The sequence below is a fragment of the Erigeron canadensis genome, chromosome 2 (genome assembly GCF_010389155.1).
Source record: "Erigeron canadensis isolate Cc75 chromosome 2, C_canadensis_v1, whole genome shotgun sequence".
In the NCBI taxonomy this organism is placed as follows: domain Eukaryota; kingdom Viridiplantae; phylum Streptophyta; class Magnoliopsida; order Asterales; family Asteraceae; genus Erigeron; species Erigeron canadensis.
Window position 1 is genome coordinate 3,134,236 of NC_057762.1, and position 25,420 is coordinate 3,159,655.

The following is a 25,420-nucleotide window of genomic DNA, read 5'->3' on the forward strand; positions in this document are numbered from 1 at the left end:
CAATTATACTGATGCAAGCATGGGCTGCTTCAGTTAATGGCCCATCGTAAAGTTTCACAAGTGTGTGACCTTTTACCTAACAGCATATGCTTTGAAGGGTCTTACACATGGCATGCTCATAGTGGGTCAATAATAGTTTCACCAACCATTCAAAATTGATTTACAAAAATTTAAATCTTAAAAGGGGATGATTTCGATTATTACAATTATTAGGATATTAATCATCATTAAATGAGAAATTCTAGCTTTGGTTTCAGTAAGTTGCATCAAGTATTTATCCATCCAAAGTCATTTTAATGAGACTAAAAACATTCGATAATCGATACCAGTTGAGTTGAAACCCAATAATCACATCAAGTATGCATCATTGAAATGATCGAGGTGAGCGTTAGCATCTAAAAGTTGAATATCATATCACACCCCTTAAACTACTAATATTCAAGTTTTAATTTCGCCATGGATGAACCTATTATACAAGAAATAAGATTCAAATTCTAATTGAGTTGGCTAGATATGGTAGCTACTATATCTTAACTATAAGTACACCAAACTCACATAGTTGTATTACACTGTCCTTATAGAATGAGTTTGATATCGTCATTAAGCTTACTGTTTACCCTGTTAGTTATTCAATTTTGTAGGTGTAAGTGCTTAAGGGAGTGTTTCGTAGGAGGAAATCATAAAGAATGAAAATGTAATAGATAATGGAAATAGTGAGAAAGAGAATGAGTATTTGGAAAGAGAATGGATTCCGTTGTTTGGTATTATACCCACAGTGAATGAATATATACAAAAATAAAATTTTTAATTTCCATTCTCACTCATTCTCTACAATTTGTAGAGAATGGGGAGAATGAAATTGATTCTCCCTTCTCATTCCCTTTCTTCAATTTTAACTAACAAGGGAAGTCTTTCGCATTCTCTTTCTTCTCTTTCCATTCCATCATACCAAACACTTAGGGTGTCAAAAGTGAGCATATAAGACCATGAAGGAGGTGATGAGATGACAACCTAAGCTATTGAATTAACCTTGTTTTGGGGTTTACAAGTTGCGTTATATTATTTAACTTGTTGTAAAACGCCCCAAGTATGTAGCCAAAGCTATTAAGCTCTTTTGAGTCAATTGCAAGATGGGTAACTGGTAGTGCTATGTAAATTTTACTAGTTTTGGTATTTTTATAGAGTCATTTTTGTTAGGAGATATAGTTTGGGTGTCGGCATCCCATCTCTTAGCCCCTCACTCACTACTCACCTCTAACTAATCCCCTTATGTTACCTCAACTTTATCACTCACCCAGATTTTGTTGGCAACCCACCACTCACACCATACTATCTCCTACAAGAAAAGACAAAAAAAAAAAAAGGAAAAAAAAGACAAGGAAACGGAGGAGAAGAAACAACCACACGCGAATGGAATGAATAATAGAACCACTCAATCTCACCACTCGATGCGTGAAAAGAAAATGGCGGTGGCGTAGGGTTGTAGCGCCATGCCAACCACTCGCCCACCACATAAACAATGCCAACACCCTGAGGTTAAAGTTTTGGGTCATTGATCCATTAGGTCAATTTGTGGAAAATGTGGAAATGGGCGACTTGGATATGTCACATGCATATTTAAATGAATGTTTTTAGGATCGAGTTTTTGGTTATAAAAAGTAGTGTTTTTGCATAAAACTCATTTTTTTTTGGAAAAGATATAATTTAATTGATACTTTAATAATTCTCATAATAACTTTATAATATATGAGCTGATTTATACATCATTAATTTTGTCAATACATTACCAACTATGCTTTACTGTTTTATATAATATAACAATAACAATACAATACAAAACATAATTAATAGTGTATCGTTAAAAATTAGTAATGTACATCATATTTAATATATACTAGCATGTTACCCGCGAGATGCGGCGGTAGTTATGACGGTGACGGTGTGATGGTTGGGTAACGGTTGGTGATGGAGCGACGCTGAGTTGTGTATATAATTGATGTAAAAGGTTAATAGACATATTTTAAAACATAAATGATTGATAGTGTAATTTAATCATTAATGTTAAGGAGATAGTGTGTGTGAATGTATTTTTAAGGGATGCCAAGTGAAAATATTACATATTTTCAATATTACCAAAAATAAAAAGGGCTATTGTTTTTATAATATACTAGAGTGGTGCCTGCGCGTTGCAGCGGCGACGGTCTATAACGATTTAGACACCGTAACGGTTTATAGCGTTCAGTTTACTTTCATGAGATGCGCCAATGCAGGATCTAACCATATATATCATTCTAAAAATAAATCGTGGATTAGGTGCAAAAAAATAATGAAGTGCAAACACTAAACATGAAAAATAACCACTTACAATTGTAGGGGAGGAGACCAAGACAATTAAAAAAAATAAATAGTCAAATATTAAAATTTAATACTAATATACAAATGACATAATTGGTTCGTAATTTCGTGAGTTATGAAAAGGTAATTATTGTTTAAACATTTTGTAATATAATCTATGATAATTAAGATGTTTTTTCTTATCTGTAGCAATACCTTCAACAATAGTTTTAAAGTTAATGGAGATTTTATAACAATATGGGTTTTAGGTAATTGTGGGGTTTTTTTTTATTAAAGGTAATTTCAGAATTTCAAGGATAAGGTGTGTGGTGTTAGTTTAAATGTAGAGGGTATATTAGGTGATTCAAAAGTAGAGAGTTAAATGGGGGATGTGGTAGTTTATTTATATAGATAGTATAGATTATAGATATAGATGACATGTTCACATGTAGTAGCTAAATGTAGAGGGTATATTAGGTAATTCAAAGAATTATATAACTTTCTGATATATGCTTCATCGTCATATAAGTGTGGTTTAGATTCAAATCATTGACTTTTAATATATCTAATTAGCAATTGTTAACATTTAGTCATGAAATAATTCTTTAGAAAAGCAAAAACAGTAAAAGTAAGAAGATAGGTACATGAACATATTATCCTAGTAGCTTTTAAAAGGTAAATAAAGCTTACATAGAAACTTTTTTGATAAATCCATATCAACACCAGAAGAATTGAATTATAATACTTTTCAAATGATCGCATCTTTTATAACCAACTAAAAAAATAAATGTCTAGGAACTCTTTAGTCCCGTAGAAGAATAAACCTATAACTTTTTATAATACATTAATTTTGTAAAAAAACTAGTGGCGGCGATCGTACTCAATCATGTCTTTCACAACTATCACAAGGTATAAGAGATCCGAGATAGAAATTTTATTTTTACCTTAAGAATAGAAATTTTATTTACGGAAAAACCTTCGGCCAATTTATAGGAGTGAGACAGCGAACCCTTAATTATTTCTTGTTTCCAATTTTTCACTTAATATAATTTTACTTTTAATATTATTTTAATTTGTCTTATTTATAAAAAAAATGAGCATATATGATTTTCATGTATCTAAACGTAATTATAAAATCTTTCATATATTAACTTTATAGTAACTTTTATTATATAATGAATAACTGATTGAATCTTAACGTTTCTTTTTAATTAAAATATTAAAATTTGAAAAAATTTATATATAAGATTAGATACATGTAAACTTTATATTCTCATTAATCTTACTTATAAATCCTGTTCATATTATGCTGACTATTCGTTCCTACTAGTTCTCTAAAAGTCGGTGGATTGAAAGTGAGCTTCTCTTATTTTCTTTTTCCTTATTTATATACCTTTCCACTTTAATAAAGACAGCTGGAATTCATTTCATCAAAATGCGATTTTAGCCGATTCAACAATTTTCATTTTTATATTTATAGAAATTTACTAGATGGGTACCGGCCCGCACCATGCGACGGTGATGTCGGTGGCGGGTGGTGGCGGTAATGGCGGTGATAGAGGTGACAGTGGTGATGGCGATGTAATGGCGACGATGGTGACAGTAACAAATGTTGGCGTGCGGTGGTAGCGGGGTGACGGTGTTGGCGGCGACGATTGCTGGTGATGGTGGCGGCGGCAAGTAGTGTAAATTATTGATGTACTATGGTTTTAATGAATTATAGAATATTGAAACTTAAAATTCAATAAAATGAGATTTGATGTATAATATAATATAGATGTAGATAGATAATAAGATTAGTGTTTCATTGTAGATTTGTGTGGATTGGAATTGTTATGGGTATTTTGGGTTTATTTAATGGATGAATGGGAAGAATGTTGGATTTGTGAGAGTAATTTAGGTATTTTAAAATCTTAATTAAGTAAGGAAGGGGTTGTGTTTGTTTTATCTATCTATACTCCTTTATAAAAATTATCACATCCCCCATTTTTAGAAGTAGTTACACAATAGTTACATACGAAATTATTAAATTACCCTTAATAAACACTCACTATGGAAAGAGTTTTTTTAAGATACCAAATTTACCCTTAATGAATTAATTTATACTCTAAACCTTTATTTTAATAGTTAACACTTTAACCCCTTATCTTCTTAAAATTTACACTATCACAATTACATCAACCTACACCACTTCACACCGACACCACCACCAATAATATCATCACCGACACCACTGAACCGCCTTCCTCACCAGCCACCGCCACCGCATTACGCGAGTACCATGTTCGTAATATATTATAGATATAAATTTATATAGAACAAATCAACCGAATTGTATCAATAATTGGTATGATACTAGAGTACATGATCATTAAAAACAAATTATACATGAACTGCCCGATGCATGTATTGAGAATGCTTGCTAGATGTGTGCTGTTTAAATGGTCATAACTTTAATGTGGGTGGACCGTTTTATGAAGCATGCAACCAATTCATATATACGAGTATGAACTTCTGGATAAGTGGTCATAGATATAGGAAAACAAAAATTGGGCCCAAATTCCACTATTTGGAGCTTTCATTCATGAAACTAAATAAAAAATTTTGAAATACTTTATTAGGTAGTTTGTACTTGTATTTTATTTTGTATGAGATGAGATTTGATGTTCTCGATCATGAATAATGCACCGCCATCTTACGACTAGACTTTTTCTTATTTTCATTCATTAACCTTCGACCAATATATTTATATAAAAGTGAAAGACAAGCGGGAAATAAAATGTATCGTGAATCCTTTTTGTATAGCACTTTACATCTTAAGTTTAAGTTTTATAAATTTCAGATCACCAAAAACATTTTTGTTATATGTAATGTGCACAGAAACTTGAAAAAAATTGATAAAAATTACTACTCCCTCCGATTCATATTATATGTTCAATTTTGATTTTTCAAATTTTATCCTTACAATTTTGACCATAAACGATTTGTTTGTGTTATATAGTAGTTGATGAAAATTATATAGTACAAAGAAAAATATTTAAGGTCAAAGTTGAAAACAGACGACTTAAAAAGTCAAAATTAAATATCTAATATGGGACAGAGAAAATATATTCGTATATCTCAAATATAAAAAGAATACTACATAAGTTATGACCATTTAATAACTAAGTAAACTAACAATCTTCTAATTACAACAATAGTCCTTTAAGTACAATACATACATAAATGATAAATCTACACAAGAAAGATGACAATTTGACATCTACAGCTTGGACAAAAACTATTGAAGTTAAGGCCTCAAAAAATATTCGGCTCGTGTGCTCCTTGCTTAGTGTTGTTTATGTTTGATTCATTCATGGCTTTACCTTATGTCTTGAATCGTCATTGGGATCTGGTTGGGAGTGTATAAAAAACGCCTAAAGAATGAAAATAGATGGCACAACTTTTTTAGGTGGGTTTTTTAAAAATTTTTTAAACTTTTCTCGCAGTTAACGCCTCGGGTTGCTTCTAGAGTTTTGTTGTGATCGCTTTTGTTGTATCTCTAGTTGTTTGCTTTGTATAATGTACTTTGACCAACTAACGTCTTGGTAGTTTGGTTTTATTTAAATATATCCTGTTGTTTAAAAGAAAAGTTCTTTAGTCAGTTTGAACCATAAAATAATAATCTATATAATATATTTTTCATGGATTAGAGATCTATTTTGGCATACATTTTACACAAATATTTACATTTTCTCTTCTTTTAGGGCAAACCATTTGTTGCTATGCATGTGAACATCAAACACCATAGTTGTGGTGCATGTGATTGAAGGGTGCCCCGCAACTTGTTTTCTAAGTGCCAAAAAACTACAGCTTCTATATGCATGTGAATTATGACTCATGAGTGACAACTTGTTTACAATTCTTTTATACATATATAAATGTATATATGCTTACATCTAAGACTAAATTAAGATTATTTAAGATGAAATTGACTTGTCCCTTAAAAATAAATTTTAAATTCAAATGGAATTGAAATTAGCAAGATTAGATAAGCGAATAATACTTTACTTCTAACTAGAGGATATGTTCTATCCTCATGTTTTACATGGCTAGAGGTTCTATTTTATCTTAGATAAAACTTGGAAGCAATATCTCTAGCTACACTATTGTCATGGTAGAGGTAAGACTGTCTACATCGTAACCTCTCTCATACATCATCAAAGTATTGAGACTAAAACCTATAGAATATGACATTGGGTGTTTACTTTGTTACTTTTCTATTTATGTAATTAAGTGGCATCGTCTAATTTAAAAGAATAATTATGAATAGCCTCTAATTAAGTGATTTATCAAAATGATTGAACAATTTCAAGATGGCCTTTGAAGGTCTTAAAAGAGAATCGAGCTAAACTTCATTGGTTAAATAACTTAAGATGGTCAAAAGAAAAGCCACCTAAGATCACATACGTCAAGAGAAAATACTCAATTTTTTATTAAGTAACCAGAACAAGTATCATCTTTTATTTTCTCTGTTTTTTATTTTCTATATTAAATCGATGATGTTAATTACATGGTGACGATTGGATACACTTTATGAACTAATTCTTAATCGATAGAAGATACGATATGAAAGTATAAATGCCATATCCTTTACGTCTCTTACTATCTTCATTAAAGATAGTAGTGGACCAAATTGGTGAATGACTGAATAGCAACATGTCATTGCAAATTCAGTTGGTGGGAGACCCCCTCCCTAAATAAACAGCTAATATATATGGTACTATATCGTACTACATCTTATTTCGGGAATAACTTTCGATCTGATGCCAAATAAGTGCGATAATGTTTTTGTCGGAAATGCTAACCTTTCTAATAAAATTTTTAATCATATATCATCGACATGTTCTATAATATTGTACAATACAATATTCTAAAAAAGAATATACGGATCATCTATCGCCCTTTTACAAATATCATTCTACCTTTAACGATACACTCTCAAAGTTTATTGGCACCTAAACAAAAGCCATGTCATGTGACCAATGCATACAAAATGAGTTGGTTTAAAGACTTGAACTCAAGTTTCTTCGGAACAACTTCAACTTTTGTATATTTTGGAATTGAATCAAATCTCATCACATATGTTGATGTAGGTTCATCAACATTGGTAACGGTCCTGGAGAATGTTTTGTTCCCTCCAACTTAATTTTAAGTGAAACATAAAAGATGGGGAGTTCAAGTGTGCCCCTTCAATTCACATACAAGTTTCAACTTTTTTTTTCCTACAATCCGTCGCACTTCATTTGCCTTATACCCTAGAGCCTAGAGACCATATAGATACGGTATGTAGTCATCAGGATGTATGTCAAATTAAGATCGATCATTCCCGGATTAGCAGCTTTTATCGGGTTGACATGACCCGCACCTATTACTGTTTTATTCCCTCCAACTTCTAAATGAAACAGAAAAGATTTTATTCCCTCCAACTTCTAAGTGAAACATAAAAGATGGGTAGTTCAAGTGTGCTCCTTCAATTCAATTCCCATACAAGTTTTAACTTTTTCCCTACAATCTGACTTACTTAATTCATTTGCCTTATACCCTAGACCAAATAGATAGGGTATGTAGTCATCAGGATGCTTCAAGAATGCCATATCTAGGGGCAACTATATCAACCTTGACTATTCTATTTCTATAAGTCATCATGCTAGGACCCCTAGATGAGAAGGGAGCCACGTGGTGATGCGTACTAACAAAACCTATAGTTCCACAACCTATATCAACCACGTGGTGATTTTATCGGGTTGACATGATCCGCACCTACTGTTGTAATTTTTGCCCAACAATTTTGCTCATCTTCAAATATTTCCCCATTCACTTTAATCATCTCGACGGTCGTCATTAGCGTCGAATTAATGGCCGCTAGAAACTGATGAGCGTTCATTTTGTGATAAATTCTCCTATCAAAAGACCGCATTTCAATGTCTAAAATGAGTTAATATTCCGGAACTATTGGTACATAAAACGCGAATGAGGGTAAATGGCATTAAGCAATTCAACATGGAGGCCCATGAAGTTACAAGAAACAAGAAGGTGATTCAGGAGTCAAACGAAGCAAACCGGAGAGCAGCAGGAGCTTCCAGCGCCGCTGACACCCATAAGCATCAAGGCCAAGCACCGTTGGAGCCCATCTCCAGCACCACCGGGCGGCCCAGTTCAGCAACCAACTTTCAGCCTATTTATACTCAAAGCAGCTCTCAAAACTCTAAGAGAGAGTCGATTCAGAAGCCCTAGCTGCCACCTACAAACCCTAGGTCGACTTTGCATATTCCAAGGAGGTTTTGGAGCTTCTAACACCTTCCGATCTTCATTGTCTACCTATCTTCTACCTAGATCTATCTCTTTTATTTACTTTCAGTTGGTAAGCAATGTCTTTCATTTTTTCAGACCTTGTTATTCCTTTAATAATGGTAAGCTAATAGGTTGAATACTTGATCGATATGATCATGTACACGTTTATCTATTTTACTTTATTTGTTAGATCCGTTGGAGTGTGTTTTACTGTTTATTGTAGATCATTGTTTTACTTTTTCTTCATATTATATCGGTTCGATCTATACCTAAATGTATTGATTTAATTTCGATGATCGGTCTATAATCATACACTAGGATTAATAATAAAGATGGAAAACACTAGTCGGTCTATAATTAGATGTAAAAAATGATTCACTTATAACTGAGGGATCCAGAAGCGTAGTAATTAGTACAAATTGAACATGATGCTTAACAATGTCAGACGCGATCCAGTGACATGGAAACGAACACTGTGGTCACCAGAGGGAATTATTATCTGGTCATGACTTAAGATCTGGGTATACTAAAAGATGATTAAAGCTTAAACAATGAATCTAACGAGAATTTGTTTGAAGAGTAGTGTGAGTCTAGGTATAGCACTAGTTACTTAAGCAAAGTAAATCTAACGAGAATCTGACTTGTGATTAAGTTTTCCAACAGTCTATCAATGGGCATGATAAACAATCTGGTCCTAGCATGAGATCGGAGATGTCAAACAAGTATATTAATTTAATTACTACTATCTGCTTTTTCAACTCTACTTTCGGATTGCGCCTCTTGCTGAATAAGCGGTTGCCACTTCTATTTACTTTTTATTTGCATTAGTTTAAATAGGAAATCGTGACAACCCCCAAACCCTAGAATTACACCTAGCTACTTTCTTAGACATAGTTCATGCGAACGATCCAGGTCTTACCTATTTACTACACTATGAACGAACGGGTCCACTGCCTGTGAGTGAGTGTAATAGAGAAGTTAACCTTGTAATTATAAATTTAAAACTTGTTTGAAAATTAAGTTAACAAATCTCCCTCATCAGATTCAATCCAGATGCGCCTTTTTGATCAATGCAACTACTCTCGAAATTTGAGAACACACCTGAGAAGTGCAGACCACATTCTATATAGGTGTGCATTGTTTATGGCAAATGCATATGCTCCAAGAATGTCACATCCAGGGGCAACTATATGAGGCTTGACTATTTCAGAAACCATCATGATAGGACCCTTAGATGAGAAGGGAGCAACATCGAGATGCATATCAGCACCAACTATAGTTTCACAAAATTCTATGCTAGCAACCGGGTAATGGGTGGACTATGCATATTTCCATATTTCTATACCATCTGCATAACTTACAAGGGATGTATGCGCTTCCTTTGGGGTTATATCATAGCCATCTTCTTTTTTGTTCATTAAGATTATAGCAACAACTAAGTTTGTTGAAATTGTGTGACTTTTGTAAACCCGACTAACCGTATGTCTTTGAATCTTTGGACCTGATTTATAATGTTTAACCATAAACCGACAACTTGTTATTTATAAAAGTCGTCTAAAGTAAGTTTTAATTGGTTGATAAATAACTTATTAGTTAAAAGTAGTTTAATTAGTTAAATGAGTTAACGGGTTAGATAATTAGTTAGTTAATGGTTCAAATTAATAAATAGTGGATTAATTAATATATGAAAAGTCTGGTCCATTTCCTCTAAGGCCTCATGGCCGAATGTTCTAAAGAAAAGGGAAGGAGGGTCGAATTCCATGTAAGGGAATCTAATTAGGAAACTATGTCTATATAAACCCCTAAAACCCTCATTAATTCTTATACTTTTAGAAAACCTAAACACATACTTAAAGGTGAAATTATCTTCTCCTTTGAAGTGTTGTTCGAAAATCACAATCTCAAAAGAAGCACAACCCCAAATGGTTTTAGGTTTATTTATTTAGGGTTTTAATAAAACCTAAATTATTCAATAAAAGGTTTCTTGCCTTTTTGTGTTTGGTTGAGGTTCGAATTCAATAACCCTAAGAAAGGATATTCGAATTCGACTTTCTTAATGGAAGAAGAGTCAAATTAGACCTTAAGGATATTTCAACGGTTTCGGTTGGTTGCGGCATTGTTTGTGTATGCACTTATGAAGGGTTTTAACACTTGGAATCTTGTTTCAGGACTCTTCTACCGCAACGAGGTTAGTTTGTATTTAATTAAATCACTTATATTGCAATGCATGTGGATCTTGGAAATGGATATTAAAATAGTGTTAATAGTTATTAACAAAAGCGGAGGGAGGGGAGGGGTTGGGAGGTGCTCAGCCACCCCAATAGGCCCAATTGCAATGAATGTTTATTAGCGCATAACCAATATTTGTATGCTGAGCCCCTGTTAATCAGAACCTTCTTTTTATTTACAAAAATAGATTTAAGGGTTGTTCATAAAAGTAAAAAAACGAGATTCAAAGAACAGGACGATAAAGCATCTAACAAGGCTTCACAAGTAGGATGCACAATCATAGGTTTCCTTTCTATTTTTTACCCTTTAGTAGATTATGTATATCCATTTTGTTTTAATTGCATTATTATTAGGTTTTTGTAAACCTTTCCCTTGTTTCAAACAAATTTATTTTGTAATGAAATAGTAGTAGATTTACCTCTTTACATGATTAGGGTTGTAGTGACGAAGAACTGTCAAAATGGAGTTGATGGCAAAGATAGGTAGTGAGTAGCACAGAGGTATACATATACATTGTAAAGTGATATTTTAAAATGAAAAATATGTTATTGCAAGTGGTTTGTGATTTGGATTTTTGTGGTGATCTCAATTCTCAAAAGAACAAAAGTGTGCAAAAGCCTGTAAGGCCCCTCCTTATAGGAACACACTTCTTCCACGATTCAACAGCTTTTCTTTCTCCTAAACATCCTAAGAACACCCCCTCCTTAGGCCTTTGCTTATAAGGAGGAGAGTCCTCTAACTTCTTTACTGCCACGTCAGTATCACACCACTTAGGACTCCCCTCATGACTCTCCCTTCCTATAAGACAAGCTTTCTCAGGACTTTTTCACCATATCATCAATTAACTTACCATTTATTTTTTTTCTAGATATATTTAACCAAACTATATAATTAACATTAAAACACACACATTTATTTAAAAAGAACACATTAAAAATAAAAAAAAAAACACACAAGATTTATTTAAAAAGAAAAAAAGATTACAACACAATTAAGAAAACATTAAGTTCCTAATACAATAAAACATAATGATAACTTATTGAAAACACACAAAGCAACACGAAGCATAACTCAAACAAACAACTCGTCATCTTCATCGTCACTTCTTCCCCCCATCGCTTGAAAGTCTTCCTCAAACTGATCCATCAAAGACATACGATAATCTAGAAGCGCTTTCATCTCCTTCCTAGGTAAATCAGTGGGAACCGAGTTCTGAAGAAACTTAAACGCCTCCATAACTTCCTTCCTGTGACGAGAAGCTTTCCTTGCCTTCTGATCCTCTTCAAACTTCATCCGATCTTCATCTGTTTTCTTTATCGATTCCTTCTGCAACCTGAGCATTTCGTCGAGTTCAAGTAGCGCTTCTGACCTGGTGGATGATCCACTCGAACCTGCATCAGAACTTTGGGACAACTTTTGGCTAACATTACTCCCCGATGGTCTCCTAATGGGGTCATCTCCAAACAACGAGTCAACAGCCGGGTTTTGCTATTGACCAAACTGCTCTAATCCCTCTGATGGCTCACCGTCGTCATCCAAATCCACCTTATCCACCCACGGTGACTGTTTTTTCTTTGTCCCGTGGTCGTTCCAAAAGGTTGGGAAACCTTTAAGGATTTCCCAACATTTCTCGAATGCAAATTGAGACGACCCATAGTGCGCCTTGTATTGCTCATAGACGACATCAAAAATATACTTCTCGCCGGCGCCGCTTTGCCGTCGTTTGTCATTAAACCTTTTAAACACAAACCCAAAATTCTTACACCCGAATTTGATTTTGTTCGATTTTCCATGAAGTTGACTTACATTACGCTGACCATCTTTTGATTCCCTATTAAACAACGTCTCATTTTTTGACCAAAACACATTTTGCGTTTGACCATTCCCCTTGATTGCGTCCTCGGTAACATGCACCCAACTACTTGTCAAAATCACACATTCATTTTTGGTCTATATCCTTTTATCTGCGATGTCTCTTCCTTTTTTCGTCATTCGCTTTGACGATTGGACTGCCTCTGATTCATCTTCAACAGGAGTGGCAGAAGCGACACTAGTTCCCGCGCGTTGATTGTCCGCTTCATCTACCACATTAATCGGCAGTGGTGGTGGTGGTAGCAGTGGTGGTGCCGCTGCTGTTGTTGCTTGTTGAAACATCTATGTCGCCTGCAATTGTTGCAATAAAAGAAGGTTGTTTGCGTTGTTTATACCGTCAATCAGGTTATAACCAACTTGATTATAAAACGAACTCGAAAACGGGGTTCACCTTATATGGAATCGACGATGATGACGACATATAGTTGAGTGCGAATTGAGAGTTGGTAGATTGAACTTGTGGGTTCGACTACGACATCGTCGGTGACGGTGGTGGAGGAAAGTCGAGAAGGTTTTGAAGCATGTCGTCTCCAACATTTTGGTTGGTTTTCTTGTGTTGGTTTTGGGTGTTTCTCCTTGACATGGTGTGGGTTTTGAGTGTTTGTGAAATGGTTTGAGTGTTTGTGAAAATGGTTTGAGTGTTTCTGAAAATAGAGGAAATGGGAGGTCGGCTGTGGAAGAAAAAGAAAGGGAGAAGAAACCAAAAATAACCGTTAACTTTCAAATTCTAAGAAGAAAACATTTATTTTAGCTATTACATTCAATAAGATTTGGGCCCACAGGAGCGTTCTTCATCGTCTGTGGGAGGACTAATATGAAAGAAGCAGCATGTTGGAAGTTCCATGCCTACAGCGTCTTGCGTTTTGTTTGTCAAAGACGCAATGTCAAAGACGTTATAAGAACCGGCCTTATAACTCTCACTTCTTCCACAATTCATCCATTGTTTTATTATTATCATTTTTATTTTTCATAAAATTAAATATTATAATTAAAACACATTACATTACTTAAAAATAAAAGACAACACAAAATAAAAAAAGACACTACTACAAAAATTGTAATAGAGATCCGTAATATAGACCAGTTTTGAAAAAAAATGATAGAACTAGTTTTAAAAAAAATAAGGAGACCTGTTTTTTACATATAAATGGTTTCCATGTATATGAAAAAAACAGGTTTCTATATACACACATGGAGACCTGTTTTAAATCAATAACCGGTTCTTTTTCAACAAGACCACTTTTTATAAACAGACACTTCTCTAAATTAATTTAATGGACACCAGTTTTAAAGAAACATGTCTCTAAACCCATTGACGTTTAATTCAGTAAATAATAGTTATTTTTATTCTTATAAAACTCTCGTAGATAATTATTAACTTTTAAAATATTTCAACTAAATTTGCGCGGGCCTTTAAAAATTTTTATTTAGCGCCTTGAACAAAATCCACCGCCTCCATATCCTCGTTAACATATTCTTCTCTTTATCATTCTCAAAACCACCAACATACCTCTATAACTGCTTAACAATGTCAAATGACAAAAGTACCCTTTTTTATACTTTTATATTTTTAAAATATAACCCTTTTTTATTTTAATAAATATGAATTATATAATAATAATAATAATAATAATAACAACAACAACACATATGACGCACACACTCACACAGTTTGGAGACATGCATAATCTCATATGAATTGAAGTAGTTCACAAACAAATAAAACTATAACTTACTTGCAACACTCATGAAGATGTTTTTTCTAAAACTTTCAACTCTATTTATATTTATTGTTTTTCTTTCTGGTAATCATTGTACAGTACTTGATAAAAACACGAAATACATAATAATGATACGATTAGTCTTCATCTTCGTCGTCTTTGATTGACATTTTTCTTAAGCCACAGTTAACGTAATCGTCAAGCCACCACTTGTCGTGTTGCAGGCATTTAACTTCCCACGTACTTTTGTCTTCCCCGCAATTGTCGTGGTACAATTCGGCCCAAGTGCATTGGTCACCCAACGTGTGACCGACCTTAAAAACATCATCGACCACTCTCCTTACCCTCTTGATTTGATCCTGTATAAACAAAGAATATTTCTCTTCGTGTTTCGAGACCCTTCGACCTGGTTCTTGTATTGTCTCAACCTCTTGCTCACATTGTCGCCTTTTCTCCCGTAGATAACCCATGACCTAGAGATGTCAGTTTGAAGGAGGGTGCCCTTTTTGATATCAACCATGATTCTTGTTTTTATCTCATCTTCGGTTAGACGAGGTCGGTGAATGTTGGAGGGACCAAAAGTGTAAATATTTTGAATTTTCAACGTTGGAAGAGCGTCTTTTACTTTACCTATAAATACTGCCTTCTTATCAAACATTTTTTTTTTTTTATCAAATCACAAACTTTTATGCATCTCATATGACTTCTTCATCAAATGTCCGTAACCCAAAACCACCAATGACTGTCGATCAAGTGGGTGGGAGTATCATGTGTGATATTCTAGACCACCAAAGGTTCAAAGAGAAACTGGTTGCAGTTGGTCAAAAACTAAATGCGAAGAAGCAATGGTGTCGAGATCAAATCGATTATATATAAACCGGGTATTGTACTGATCTTGAGGCTCAATACTTACTTATTTTCAGGGGAAAATTGATAAGATCAAATTGCTGTGGAACAAATTGCTTGTGCGGTCATCACCTTGGACCATTTTTTCATAACTGCCAAAGCAGTTTATAAGATGCATAAATAAGTATGTCTTTTAATAATGTGTTCTACGAACTATTACGTTGTATGTTTCTCTTTAATAAGTTTGTAATGTTTTAAAATTATGAATAAACTTCTGTTCGTATTAAATCATCAAGTAGATATATTTCATTAAAATACTTAAAAACATTACAATACTAAAAGACAATACATGATTCAAACTACTAAAACACACTTAATTAAACTACTAAAAAACACTTCATAATTCGAAACAATTAAAAAGGAACCATGATAAGCTCCCAGAAACAGTGTTCGTATCTGAAGCCCCTCTCATGCTTCTCCCGGTATAGCTGTTGCGCCGTTGCATTATATTGCTCATCTGAGCCGGTCCTCTCCTATGCATTCAAGTCCGAGAAAATTGCCTCAAACTGCTTACATTCCTTTCGAATTATGGTCCAATGACCTACTAGTTGAGCATTGCTTCGTGGTCCTTCAGTGGTGTCCTTGTTAAACATTTCAGTAACGTTGTTCCAAAATGATTCGCCGGGATTATTCATTTCACACCTACCCATAACAGAGTCCGGTCTCCTCAACATCCAACACTTCAACAAAAAAAGATCTTCTGATTGAGTTCACCCACTTCTAGACATTGTTAATGGAATGGTTTATGGAAAATGGTTTATAGAATGGTTTGAGGATGATAAAAATGAGTTGAAAGAAATAAGTTGTGATTTGAAATGGTAGTGTGAAGTTGGGAATAAATAGGCGTTTGAAAAAAAAAAACAAGTAGCCGTTAGTTTTAATTTTGCATTAAAAAAATATTTTTTTTAGTTATGTAACTAACCATTTTGGGCCCCACTTCTTCTCCTTTTCCGCGTCTAACTTCGGAGGAAACCAACCATACGCCAATCGGACGCCACCGGTACTAACAGCGTCTTCCACCGGCCGATGTCGGACGCGGGTGGAAGACATCTATAAGTATAGGCCCAAGTGTAAACTAGTTTTTTTTTTTTAACAGGTGGCCTTAAATCTGCACTATTTGGAAAACTCTTACTAATATATGTTCAAGATAGTTAGCAATTTTGTCTATGTGTTTTTTAAATTATTAATGATGTTAATCTGATTTTTTTTTTAAATGAAATACTTATAAACTTTATATGATAACTAAGTACTTATAAACTTTAAAGATTTGTTTTTCAATTACGAACTTACTATCTTTTAAGTTTTGTTTAGTTTTGTCTTTATCGTAATAATACATTAGTATGTTATTCGATTTTTATGTAGTAGTAGTTAGTATAATGTAAGTCTCCTTCAACTTAAAATCCTAGCTCCGGCTCTGGTTATTAACATGCTTCCGCTACGTACTTTGAATTTAATTTTTGACAATATAAATTTGTCACTCAAATCGGGTCGATCACCCGACCCATTTTAAGTTATTTGGTTAATAAAATCCCAACAACGTACACTTGTAATTCTACTAAATGTCTTGATAGCTCCCAAAAGACAACTTTACCGCGAAATTCCGCTTTGGTCACTTTTTATGTGAGTGCTAAGAGCACCCCCAATGGTTCTCTTCAATACTACCCAATACAGTGACACATCAGCAAAACTTTTTCCAATACATTTTCCTCAATTCACACTCAATACTCAATACATCCAATACTAACCAATACACTCCAACATATTTTTTTTCAAACTTTTAATAAATAAAACCACAAATATAATTTATAAAATAAACACAAATATTATATATTTTCACTTTTAGTCCCTCAACGGCTAAATAATTCAAAATACCATTTTATTAATAAAAATGAGTACATTGAACAGTAACGGCTAGTTTTCAAATTTATAATTTTTCACCTATAAATACCTTCACCCTCTCATCCCACAAACCACACACTATAACCACACAACTCAAAATTTCATCAAAATCCACAAACCACACACTATAACCATGAACTTTGAGCGAAGGAGAGCACGAAATGAACCAACCCGTCCTATCGGACAACCGCAACCCACCCGAGGCAGAGGACGAGGAAGAGCACGAGGGCAACCTACACGAGGCAGAGCACGAGGCGGACCAACTCGTACCCCTGTTCAGTCGGCCATTCCACCACCTGTTCAACCACAAGTTCAACCTGGAGGACTACATCCTCGTCGTCTGGATTTCATCATGACAGCGGAATTTTCAACCCGCGTAAACCTGCAATCAACATACGACTTCACTGATGAAGAATTGAACGAGGTATGGGATTCTACCATGGCTCAAATCGAAAGCGGACAACTTAGGCCATGTGCTCCAGGGCATAGCCGAATTCACGATGACGGGAGACCCGAAGAATACGAGACTGATCCTGGTGAAGAGTACATCAAAGATTTTCAATCGGAAGATGAAGATTATCACTACGAATACCAACGCCGTAATGACGATGACAGTGACATTTCATCGACCGATTTCCTTTATGGCTGACGTTACCCGCCACTCTCTCCTAGTGTTTAATTTTTATTTAATGTATTTGTGTTAAGTAATGTTTTAATTTCGTGTGATGTGTTTGTGTTAAGTAATGTAATGTTTCGTGATTAATAAATGTAATGTTTCGTGTTTTAATTGTGTTTTTTTTAATATGTAATGTGTTTGTTTTAATAAAGTAATTTGTTTGTTTAAAAGATTATTTGAATAAAAAAAATATTAAATTCAAAAAAAAAATATTTTTTTATGCAAACTAGCCGTTAACAAAGGAAAAAAAAAACAAATCAACAAAATCATCAGTATTCACCACCACGAATGCTCCAATACGGAGCCCAATACACGACCTATATGGTACACACCCAATGGTGTGTACCGTATTCAACGTTGAATACGCCCTCAATACTAGCACATAAGGGGTGCTCTAACAACTGGGAAAAACTTCGTTAGAAAACTTGAAGTTGAAAAATAGCTTGCTCGTGAAGGTATCAACTGTCACCAAAATGAATGATTGTTGCTTATTTTTTTATTAGTTTATTATATAATTGTTCTAAAATTCGTTTTATCGAATTATAAGTGGTAACGTTACGTTTTTTTTTCATATTTTTGTAGTTTATTATATAATTGTTGTAAAATTAAATTAAATCTAAATTACATAAAAAAAAAATTGAAAAAAAAAATCCAAAGTATATATATTCTCATTATCCACTTTTATAGACTACAATAAAATCATACATTTTCATAATAATATTCTTTCTCTAATTCTAATACTTTTAACTTTGAAAAATCATTCAAATTCTCAAAAAAACTCTTTATTAATACACCCTATAAATATGGAAAGTGAAGCTTGAAAACAAGTGGTTCTTTTCAAAATCATAAACATTATTAATGGGTCAGACTCATTAACATTATTTATAATATCTTAAAATAGATTTAAATAAAAGAAATATTAATTAAAAACATTATTATTTCTTAAAAAAAATAGTTTTGTTAGGATTGTGAATGGGAGTGTAAGAATTGGTTTTAGTTAGATTGGGTGGATGTAAGAGAGAAACTAGTTTTTTAATGAATAGTGTTAACAGGTCGGGTTGTAAATGAGGATGACCTAACAGAAGTTTTCTTTTTTTTTTTCTTTCTTTATTATTTTAAAGTTTCCCCATAACTACTAGTAATTGAGAAAGTTAAGTACTACGTACTAATGGAAACATCAATTGATGAATTTGCTTTTGTTTTCCGCTAGCTAATCAAGTCTGGTTTAATTTGGACCGTTTGATTAAATGTTTTAAACCAAAAAAAATATAGAAATATGTATGTAATTTATTATCGATACATTATAATTTTATATGGAGATAACAACATACTTATAAAGATGAACATTATTAGATAAAACCGATTTTAACTACCATAAAATCAATGGTATATATATGGAATTAAAAATAAAGAGTTAGGATACGGTCGATCATTTTTCATATTAATTAAAAAATTTAAGGTTAAAAAAGTAATATGAAAAAAAGGAGATGACATAGGGACTAATATAAAAATAGTTTTGAAAGAAAAGATAAAATATAATGACATTGTTATGAATTCTTTATTATGGCTATCCACATTCCATAACTCATAACCTTTCTTATTGTATTTATTTATGTATGTATTAAGTGTATTAATGTTATGAAGATTATATATAGTGGCTAATGCATGTTGAATAAGGGATCAATGGAAATCAACTTCTCTATTCTTCCTATTTTGTTTTCTTCATTGTTATCTTTCTTTAGTTTATAACAGACATTATATACTTCTAGAAAATAGCTTTAAAAAATGTTGGCATGCCATATAGCAAAAATACTTCTAAAAACAATTTTGTTTTATTTGATATCGAATCACTCCATTTGTCCTATTTTGTTTTTTTATTTTTTATTTTTAAATAAAAAGGAAAAAGAAAAAAAAAAAGAATGAAAAGTAAGTGACATTTTAAGATATTTGTAAGCAATAACTATAAACCAATGTCAAATTTATCCTCTTATGTAAATCAAACTTAATGTGAAAAGTAGTAACGATGGAAACTAAAAGAAACGTATAATAATAATTATTGATATATGGAAGAAAAATGAACGTATTTTGATAAATATATATAGGCAAAATCTTATAATTAACAAACAAAATGTTGACAATATATACAATCAAAATGGAACGAACAGAGTACATAACAAAATAAACTAATATCATCATTTAATTTATCGATCAATAAACCTAGCTAGCTACACTTCACATAACAACTAACAAGTAACGACCCATATATAATTACAATTAGGAATTCTAGGAAACACTCTATTTACAATTACACTCTTCCTAGAACACCCTTATATATTAAGAAAGCGCGTACAATATGATACAAAGAAAAAGTATTAATTGGAGATAACTAAAACTGTCCAAATTAGTCATTTTCATCATCTGGCTAACTCAGAGTGCAAAGATGCATTTAGCTCCACTTGTTCAGCCTCCCATCTTGCCTTTGCTACCACTCCATCATGCATCGGTACGTAATCCTACACATCACAATTTTTACAATCGCATTAGCCTTTTGTGCATATATACTACGTGTAAAATACTAATTCACATATATATGTGCTTTAGAAAGTCAAGCTTTTATCTAGTAATTTGGGCTTTAGCGACTTTATTAAGTTCCATTTTGAGATTATGAATGTAGTTTAGGCCTTTTTCAACATTACCCATTCTTTATTTAATTTATTGAGTAATTTAAATTTAAACAAGCTATTATAAATGATGTTAACTAAATCATGATATAAATATACCCTGATATATCTACCTATAATGAAACTTTATAGATAATTATAACTAAGCAAGATTTTCCTTTAATATATATGCTGTCGGGCATTTAGACGAACTATTAGGAGGTTTTCCTCCTATTAGGTATTGGCTGATGGAGCTTTATAGCGTTGAACTCGGTTAAGATTACAAAGTCTAGACCATCTGTTGTAATATTCCATCCGCGCCTTTAAATAAAAAGAAAATTAGATATATTAACTAATTGAAGTTACCGTTTGAGACAATATTAAGTATACCTCGAGTTTTTGTACAAGATCTTTTGCGTTTGGTGCAGAAACGATAATGTGACGCTGAGCTGGCATAATGAACCCATCATCCACTGCCTTGTCAATGAAGGTAAGCAGCGAGTTGTAGTAACCATCCACATTCAACAAGCCCACCTAACCATTGACCAATTTTTCAACACTATGCATTATTATTTTATCTGGACCGCACGACCAAAAGGAATAATTTAATTTGTTTCTAGATTTGGAAAAACATAGGAAGTTGAGGGGTTGTTTGGTTACTTACTGGCTTGTCATGAATTCCAAGCTGGGCCCATGTTATGACCTCTAATAATTCCTCCAATGTTCCATATCCACCTACATATATTTATTTCCCAGAAATGGAATAACAACTTAGATTAATCATAATTATTCTTAAAGTTAAGACTCTTTGATTGTGACATACTTTTAAATATATCAACATTATTATATCATATTTTTAGATAAACTAAGAAGAGAAACTGGTTTTGTTCTCTCAAGTGTGACACTTACAAGCTATTAAAAAATATACATATATACATAAATAAAACACTACTACAAAACATGGTTTTTTACACAGTTAAAACATGCCTTTTTACACAGTTTTGCTTTTGTGTAAAAGAGTAGTGTAACTGATAATTACCTTTTTTACACATTTTTCAATAAATCTAGCTTTTTTCCACAGTTAAAAGTACTAATATCGTAGTAGTTAAAAGTACTAATATCGTTGTCACATATTTGATAGAATTATACATGTATACATCAATATTTGACTTTGCACAGTATAAAACTGTTGTGTCGATCTTATATTATATATACTAATCAAAAGATGTGATAAGTTTATTATTTCTGATTAAAATATATAAATAAATTCTCTTCTATCAACAAACTAAAAACATACTTTAACTAATTTAAAAAAAAAAACTGAAAAATGTGTATGATATGTTATAATCTTTAACATTATCTAGGTAATACTTAACTTTTTTTTCTAATAAAACGTAAAGAATCAAAAAACAGTGTTTGTGGACCAGGTTCATTTTTATTCCAAAAATATCTATTCAACTCTAATAAAAAATAGCTAAGTTTAATAATAGCTAACATAGTATTTTATTTATTCTAACTTGATTAAACTAGAATTAGGACCTGGTAATGCAATGAAGCAATCAGAATGACGAGCCATCTCAGCTTTCCTCTGATGCATATTAGACACTGCTTTTAGTTCTCCTATTGTTTCACCTGTTATCTGTAAATTATATTATATAAAAGTTGTTACAAAATATTAAAACTATAGCACTTTTTACACAAATAACTTTTGATGTATTTATATACATACCTCTTTGCACATTAGAGTCTTGGGAATAATCCTAAGAAGGAAAATAGAAAAAAGTTAATTTCGAAAAAGAAGAAAAAAGTTTTAGCGACATATGACAGATGTTGTTACTAATATCTTACTACATGCATTAAATGATATTAACGAACGATTGTCGGTATTAAAATCCTATTAATATATATATAAAAAAATAAATATAGATATAAACATGTAGTATTACCCTAAAACATGGCCACCACCTTTATGAACCTCTTGTGCAACCAATCCCATTAACCCCACACTCCCTCCACCATAAACAAGATCCAGTTTCTTTTTGACCTTCAAGAATAAAACCATAATATATCAATATATACATACATAGATTGATAGATACACATATTTGTACACACATAAATACATACCAATTCTTGGCCTAAAGCAAGAGCAGCATCTTTATAACAGTCTCTTTTGCCAGCACTACTACCACAAAAAACACAAACACTTTTAAATCTTGATCTTGTTACCTCCATATATATTTATCTTATGGTTCTTATTATTCTTCCAATGTTTTTGGGACTTGATTTTCTATGAATGTGATGACTTGATTTTCTATGAATGTGATGGTGATATGTGGTAAGTAAGTTGGAAATAACAAAGGAATAATGGATGGTGGGTTGGTTTATATAAGGATTGAATGACCAAATAACGATAATTAATGGATGACCCTTGAAATTATATTGGGCCACGTAGACATAGAGTAATAGGTAATTTCACTTGATGCCTCAACGCAAAGACTCAACAATTAACGCCACATCAGCAAATCACTTACCAAAGACCAATCCCTTAAACAGCTAATTGTTATGACTAGTTTAAGACCCAAATTTTATACCACTAATCAGTGAAACATCTCACATAACCACAATTATTCAACAAGTCTTTGCAAAAACGAATCACCTAAAAATGAGTGAGAAATGAGTCACACTTGACACTGTTGACACGTTCATGAAGGATGGACGAGTGAGGCTCGAGTCTATAACAGAGGCGTAGTGGATACCCTAAGTAAATGCATGACCGTTCAACCCATCGCTTATTAAACATTGTCATGTCATTGTCACTTTTTCACCACCACCATCAACTTTTAGTTTGACCCCTTATTTATATATTCTAAAACACACTAATATAGTTCATTACTATTTATAATAAATAATAATAATTATATTTTTTTTTGCCTATCTCAAGAAAAATCTTGTTAGCATTTTCAGTATGAATTTTGTTAGGGTGAGAGGAGTCATGTAGTGATTTTTCACAACTCTCCCAAGTCCCACCAATCACATCTCTTCAACTAATTTTACCTTTTCAACCCCCAACCAACCTTCCAAACTTATTTCTTAGGCATTCATCACTTTATCAACCCTTCCAAAACAAATTTTATTTTCTTTTCCATTTAATGTACTCGTACCTTTATACTAAAAATTTAAAACATTTTGTTAAAATAAACTAAACATTACATAACCATAAACATAATTCAAAACTAGATAAACATAATTTAAAAAAACTAAATACACGATAATTTTGTAAAATGAAGATACCTAAATCAATGCCTCGATCGGTGGTGGCTGCCCATTTGGGTTGTCAAGGTATGCTAAGTCCAAACCCGATACGTGCGCTGCAGATCATACCAGAGGCGATGATGGACTTCTTCGTCATGTAACTCCCTCAGCACATTCCGGTCATAAACAATAGGGGCAGGTGGATCCATAATACGAACAGGTGATATTGCCCTCCCGTCATCTTTTATTATCATGTTGTGCAATATACTACATGTGGCAACGATGTTCCCAATCTTTACCTTTGTCGTGAACCGGAGGGGACGCTCCAAAATCTTCCATTTCCCTTTGAGAACACGAAAACCCGGTCAACATCCTTTCTTGCCGCCTCTTGGAGTCTTTTGAACTTCTTTTCATCCTCTTCGACTGGATGGGGATATGACTTAACAAACGTAGACCACCTAGGATATATTTCATCGATAAGGTAATATCCATGCTTGTAATTTCGTCCATTTACGCTAAATGAACTGTCTGGTGCAGATCCATTACGATAGGAATTAAACAATGGCGACTGATTCAAAACTTTGACATCGTTGTTTGATCCAGCAGGACCAAAAAACGAATGCCAAATCCACAAGTCGTAAGAAGCAACACACTCAATCATAATAGTTGGCATCTTATGATCACTCCTCGTGTATTGCCCTCTTAAGTATTTAGGACACTTAGACCATTTGATGTGTGTACAATCAAGAGTACCAAGCATTCCTGGAATGTGGTGTCCTTCTTCATGCGCTTGTGTGATGAAAGCAACATCGTGAGATGTCGGCTTACGTAAAAACTCCAGTTTGTATAAATCAATGACCGCATCACAAAAATACTCGAGGCTCTCACGTGATGTTCTTTCCGCAATGTATAAATTCTCATCATACGCGACTGGAGGGTCACCCGTGGACAATTGTTTGATTGCCGATGTGCATTTTTGTAGAGCTGTGAAGCTTCTTTTTCCCCGAGCATCATATCGTGTTTGAAAGTACTCGAACCTAGCTTCAATATTAACAATCTTTAAAAACAACATTTTGCTCATGCGAAAACGATGACGGAAAAATGGCTCGTCGAATGGAGTCTTCAACAAAGTAGTCGCGCATTAGCCTATCGTGCGCGTCTGCCCGATCTCGGTCGATGTACCTACGGGTGTTGTTAGAGCTTCCGGTGTCTTCGTACGCGTCTAAAACCGTTAGGAAAAACTGAAAAGTGCTCCCGTTTGATGAGTCGGAAAGAGAAGGGGGAACACAATACGAAGACGATTCAGAAGATGAATCCATTTTGTGATAAAATTGAGATGTTTGGGATGAAAGTTTTGTATAAAAAGTGTGTGTAAAATGTATATTTAGTTGTTTGTGGTTGATTGTACGAAGATAAATGAGTTTAAATAAGAAAAAGTTTTTCTTTTTATAACTGTTGCATTCAAAACCATAGGCCCCCTTTTTTCTGACCGTTCAACGGTCACTTCTTTCCCTCAAAGTCTTCAACCCGCGGCT

The 25,420-nt window shown here is 33.2% G+C and overlaps 2 protein-coding genes across 2 annotated transcripts; both read right to left on the reverse strand.

Moving 5' to 3' along the window:
- Positions 1-20,141: 20,141 nt before the first annotated feature.
- On the reverse strand, positions 20,142-22,975 carry LOC122587222 (cytokinin riboside 5'-monophosphate phosphoribohydrolase LOG5-like). The gene is made up of 7 exons (XM_043759332.1): positions 22,758-22,975; positions 22,577-22,674; positions 22,360-22,390; positions 22,170-22,269; positions 21,295-21,365; positions 21,021-21,164; positions 20,142-20,483 (listed from the first exon to the last, which is right to left on the reverse strand). Exons 1-7 carry the CDS (start codon positions 22,863-22,865, stop codon positions 20,385-20,387), a joined length of 651 nt encoding a protein of 216 aa, XP_043615267.1. The 5' UTR covers positions 22,866-22,975; the 3' UTR covers positions 20,142-20,384.
- A 1,205-nt stretch (positions 22,976-24,180) lies between these two features.
- On the reverse strand, positions 24,181-25,204 carry LOC122587516. Its single transcript, XM_043759701.1, has 2 exons — positions 24,975-25,204; positions 24,181-24,922 (listed from the first exon to the last, which is right to left on the reverse strand). The coding sequence occupies exons 1-2, from the start codon at positions 25,202-25,204 to the stop codon at positions 24,181-24,183; spliced, it is 972 nt and encodes a 323-aa protein (XP_043615636.1).
- Positions 25,205-25,420: the final 216 nt, after the last annotated feature.

Bases quoted from the DNA above. Each gene is read 5' to 3' on its own strand.
- LOC122587222 (XM_043759332.1), bottom strand. From the start codon at position 22,865: ATGGAGGTAACAAGATCAAGATTTAAAAGTGTTTGTGTTTTTTGTGGT. The intron at 22,391-22,576 runs GTAATACTACAT...TTTCCTTCTTAG, and splicing joins GGTGGTGGCCATGTTTTAGG to GATTATTCCCAAGACTCTAA. The intron at 21,366-22,169 runs GTCCTAATTCTA...AAATATATGTAG, and splicing joins TTGCTTCATTGCATTACCAG to GTGGATATGGAACATTGGAG.
- LOC122587516 (XM_043759701.1), bottom strand. From the start codon at position 25,204: ATGGATTCATCTTCTGAATCGTCTTCGTATTGTGTTCCCCCTTCTCTT. The intron at 24,923-24,974 runs GTTTTCGCATGA...TATTGAAGCTAG, and splicing joins CGAGCCATTTTTCCGTCATC to GTTCGAGTACTTTCAAACAC.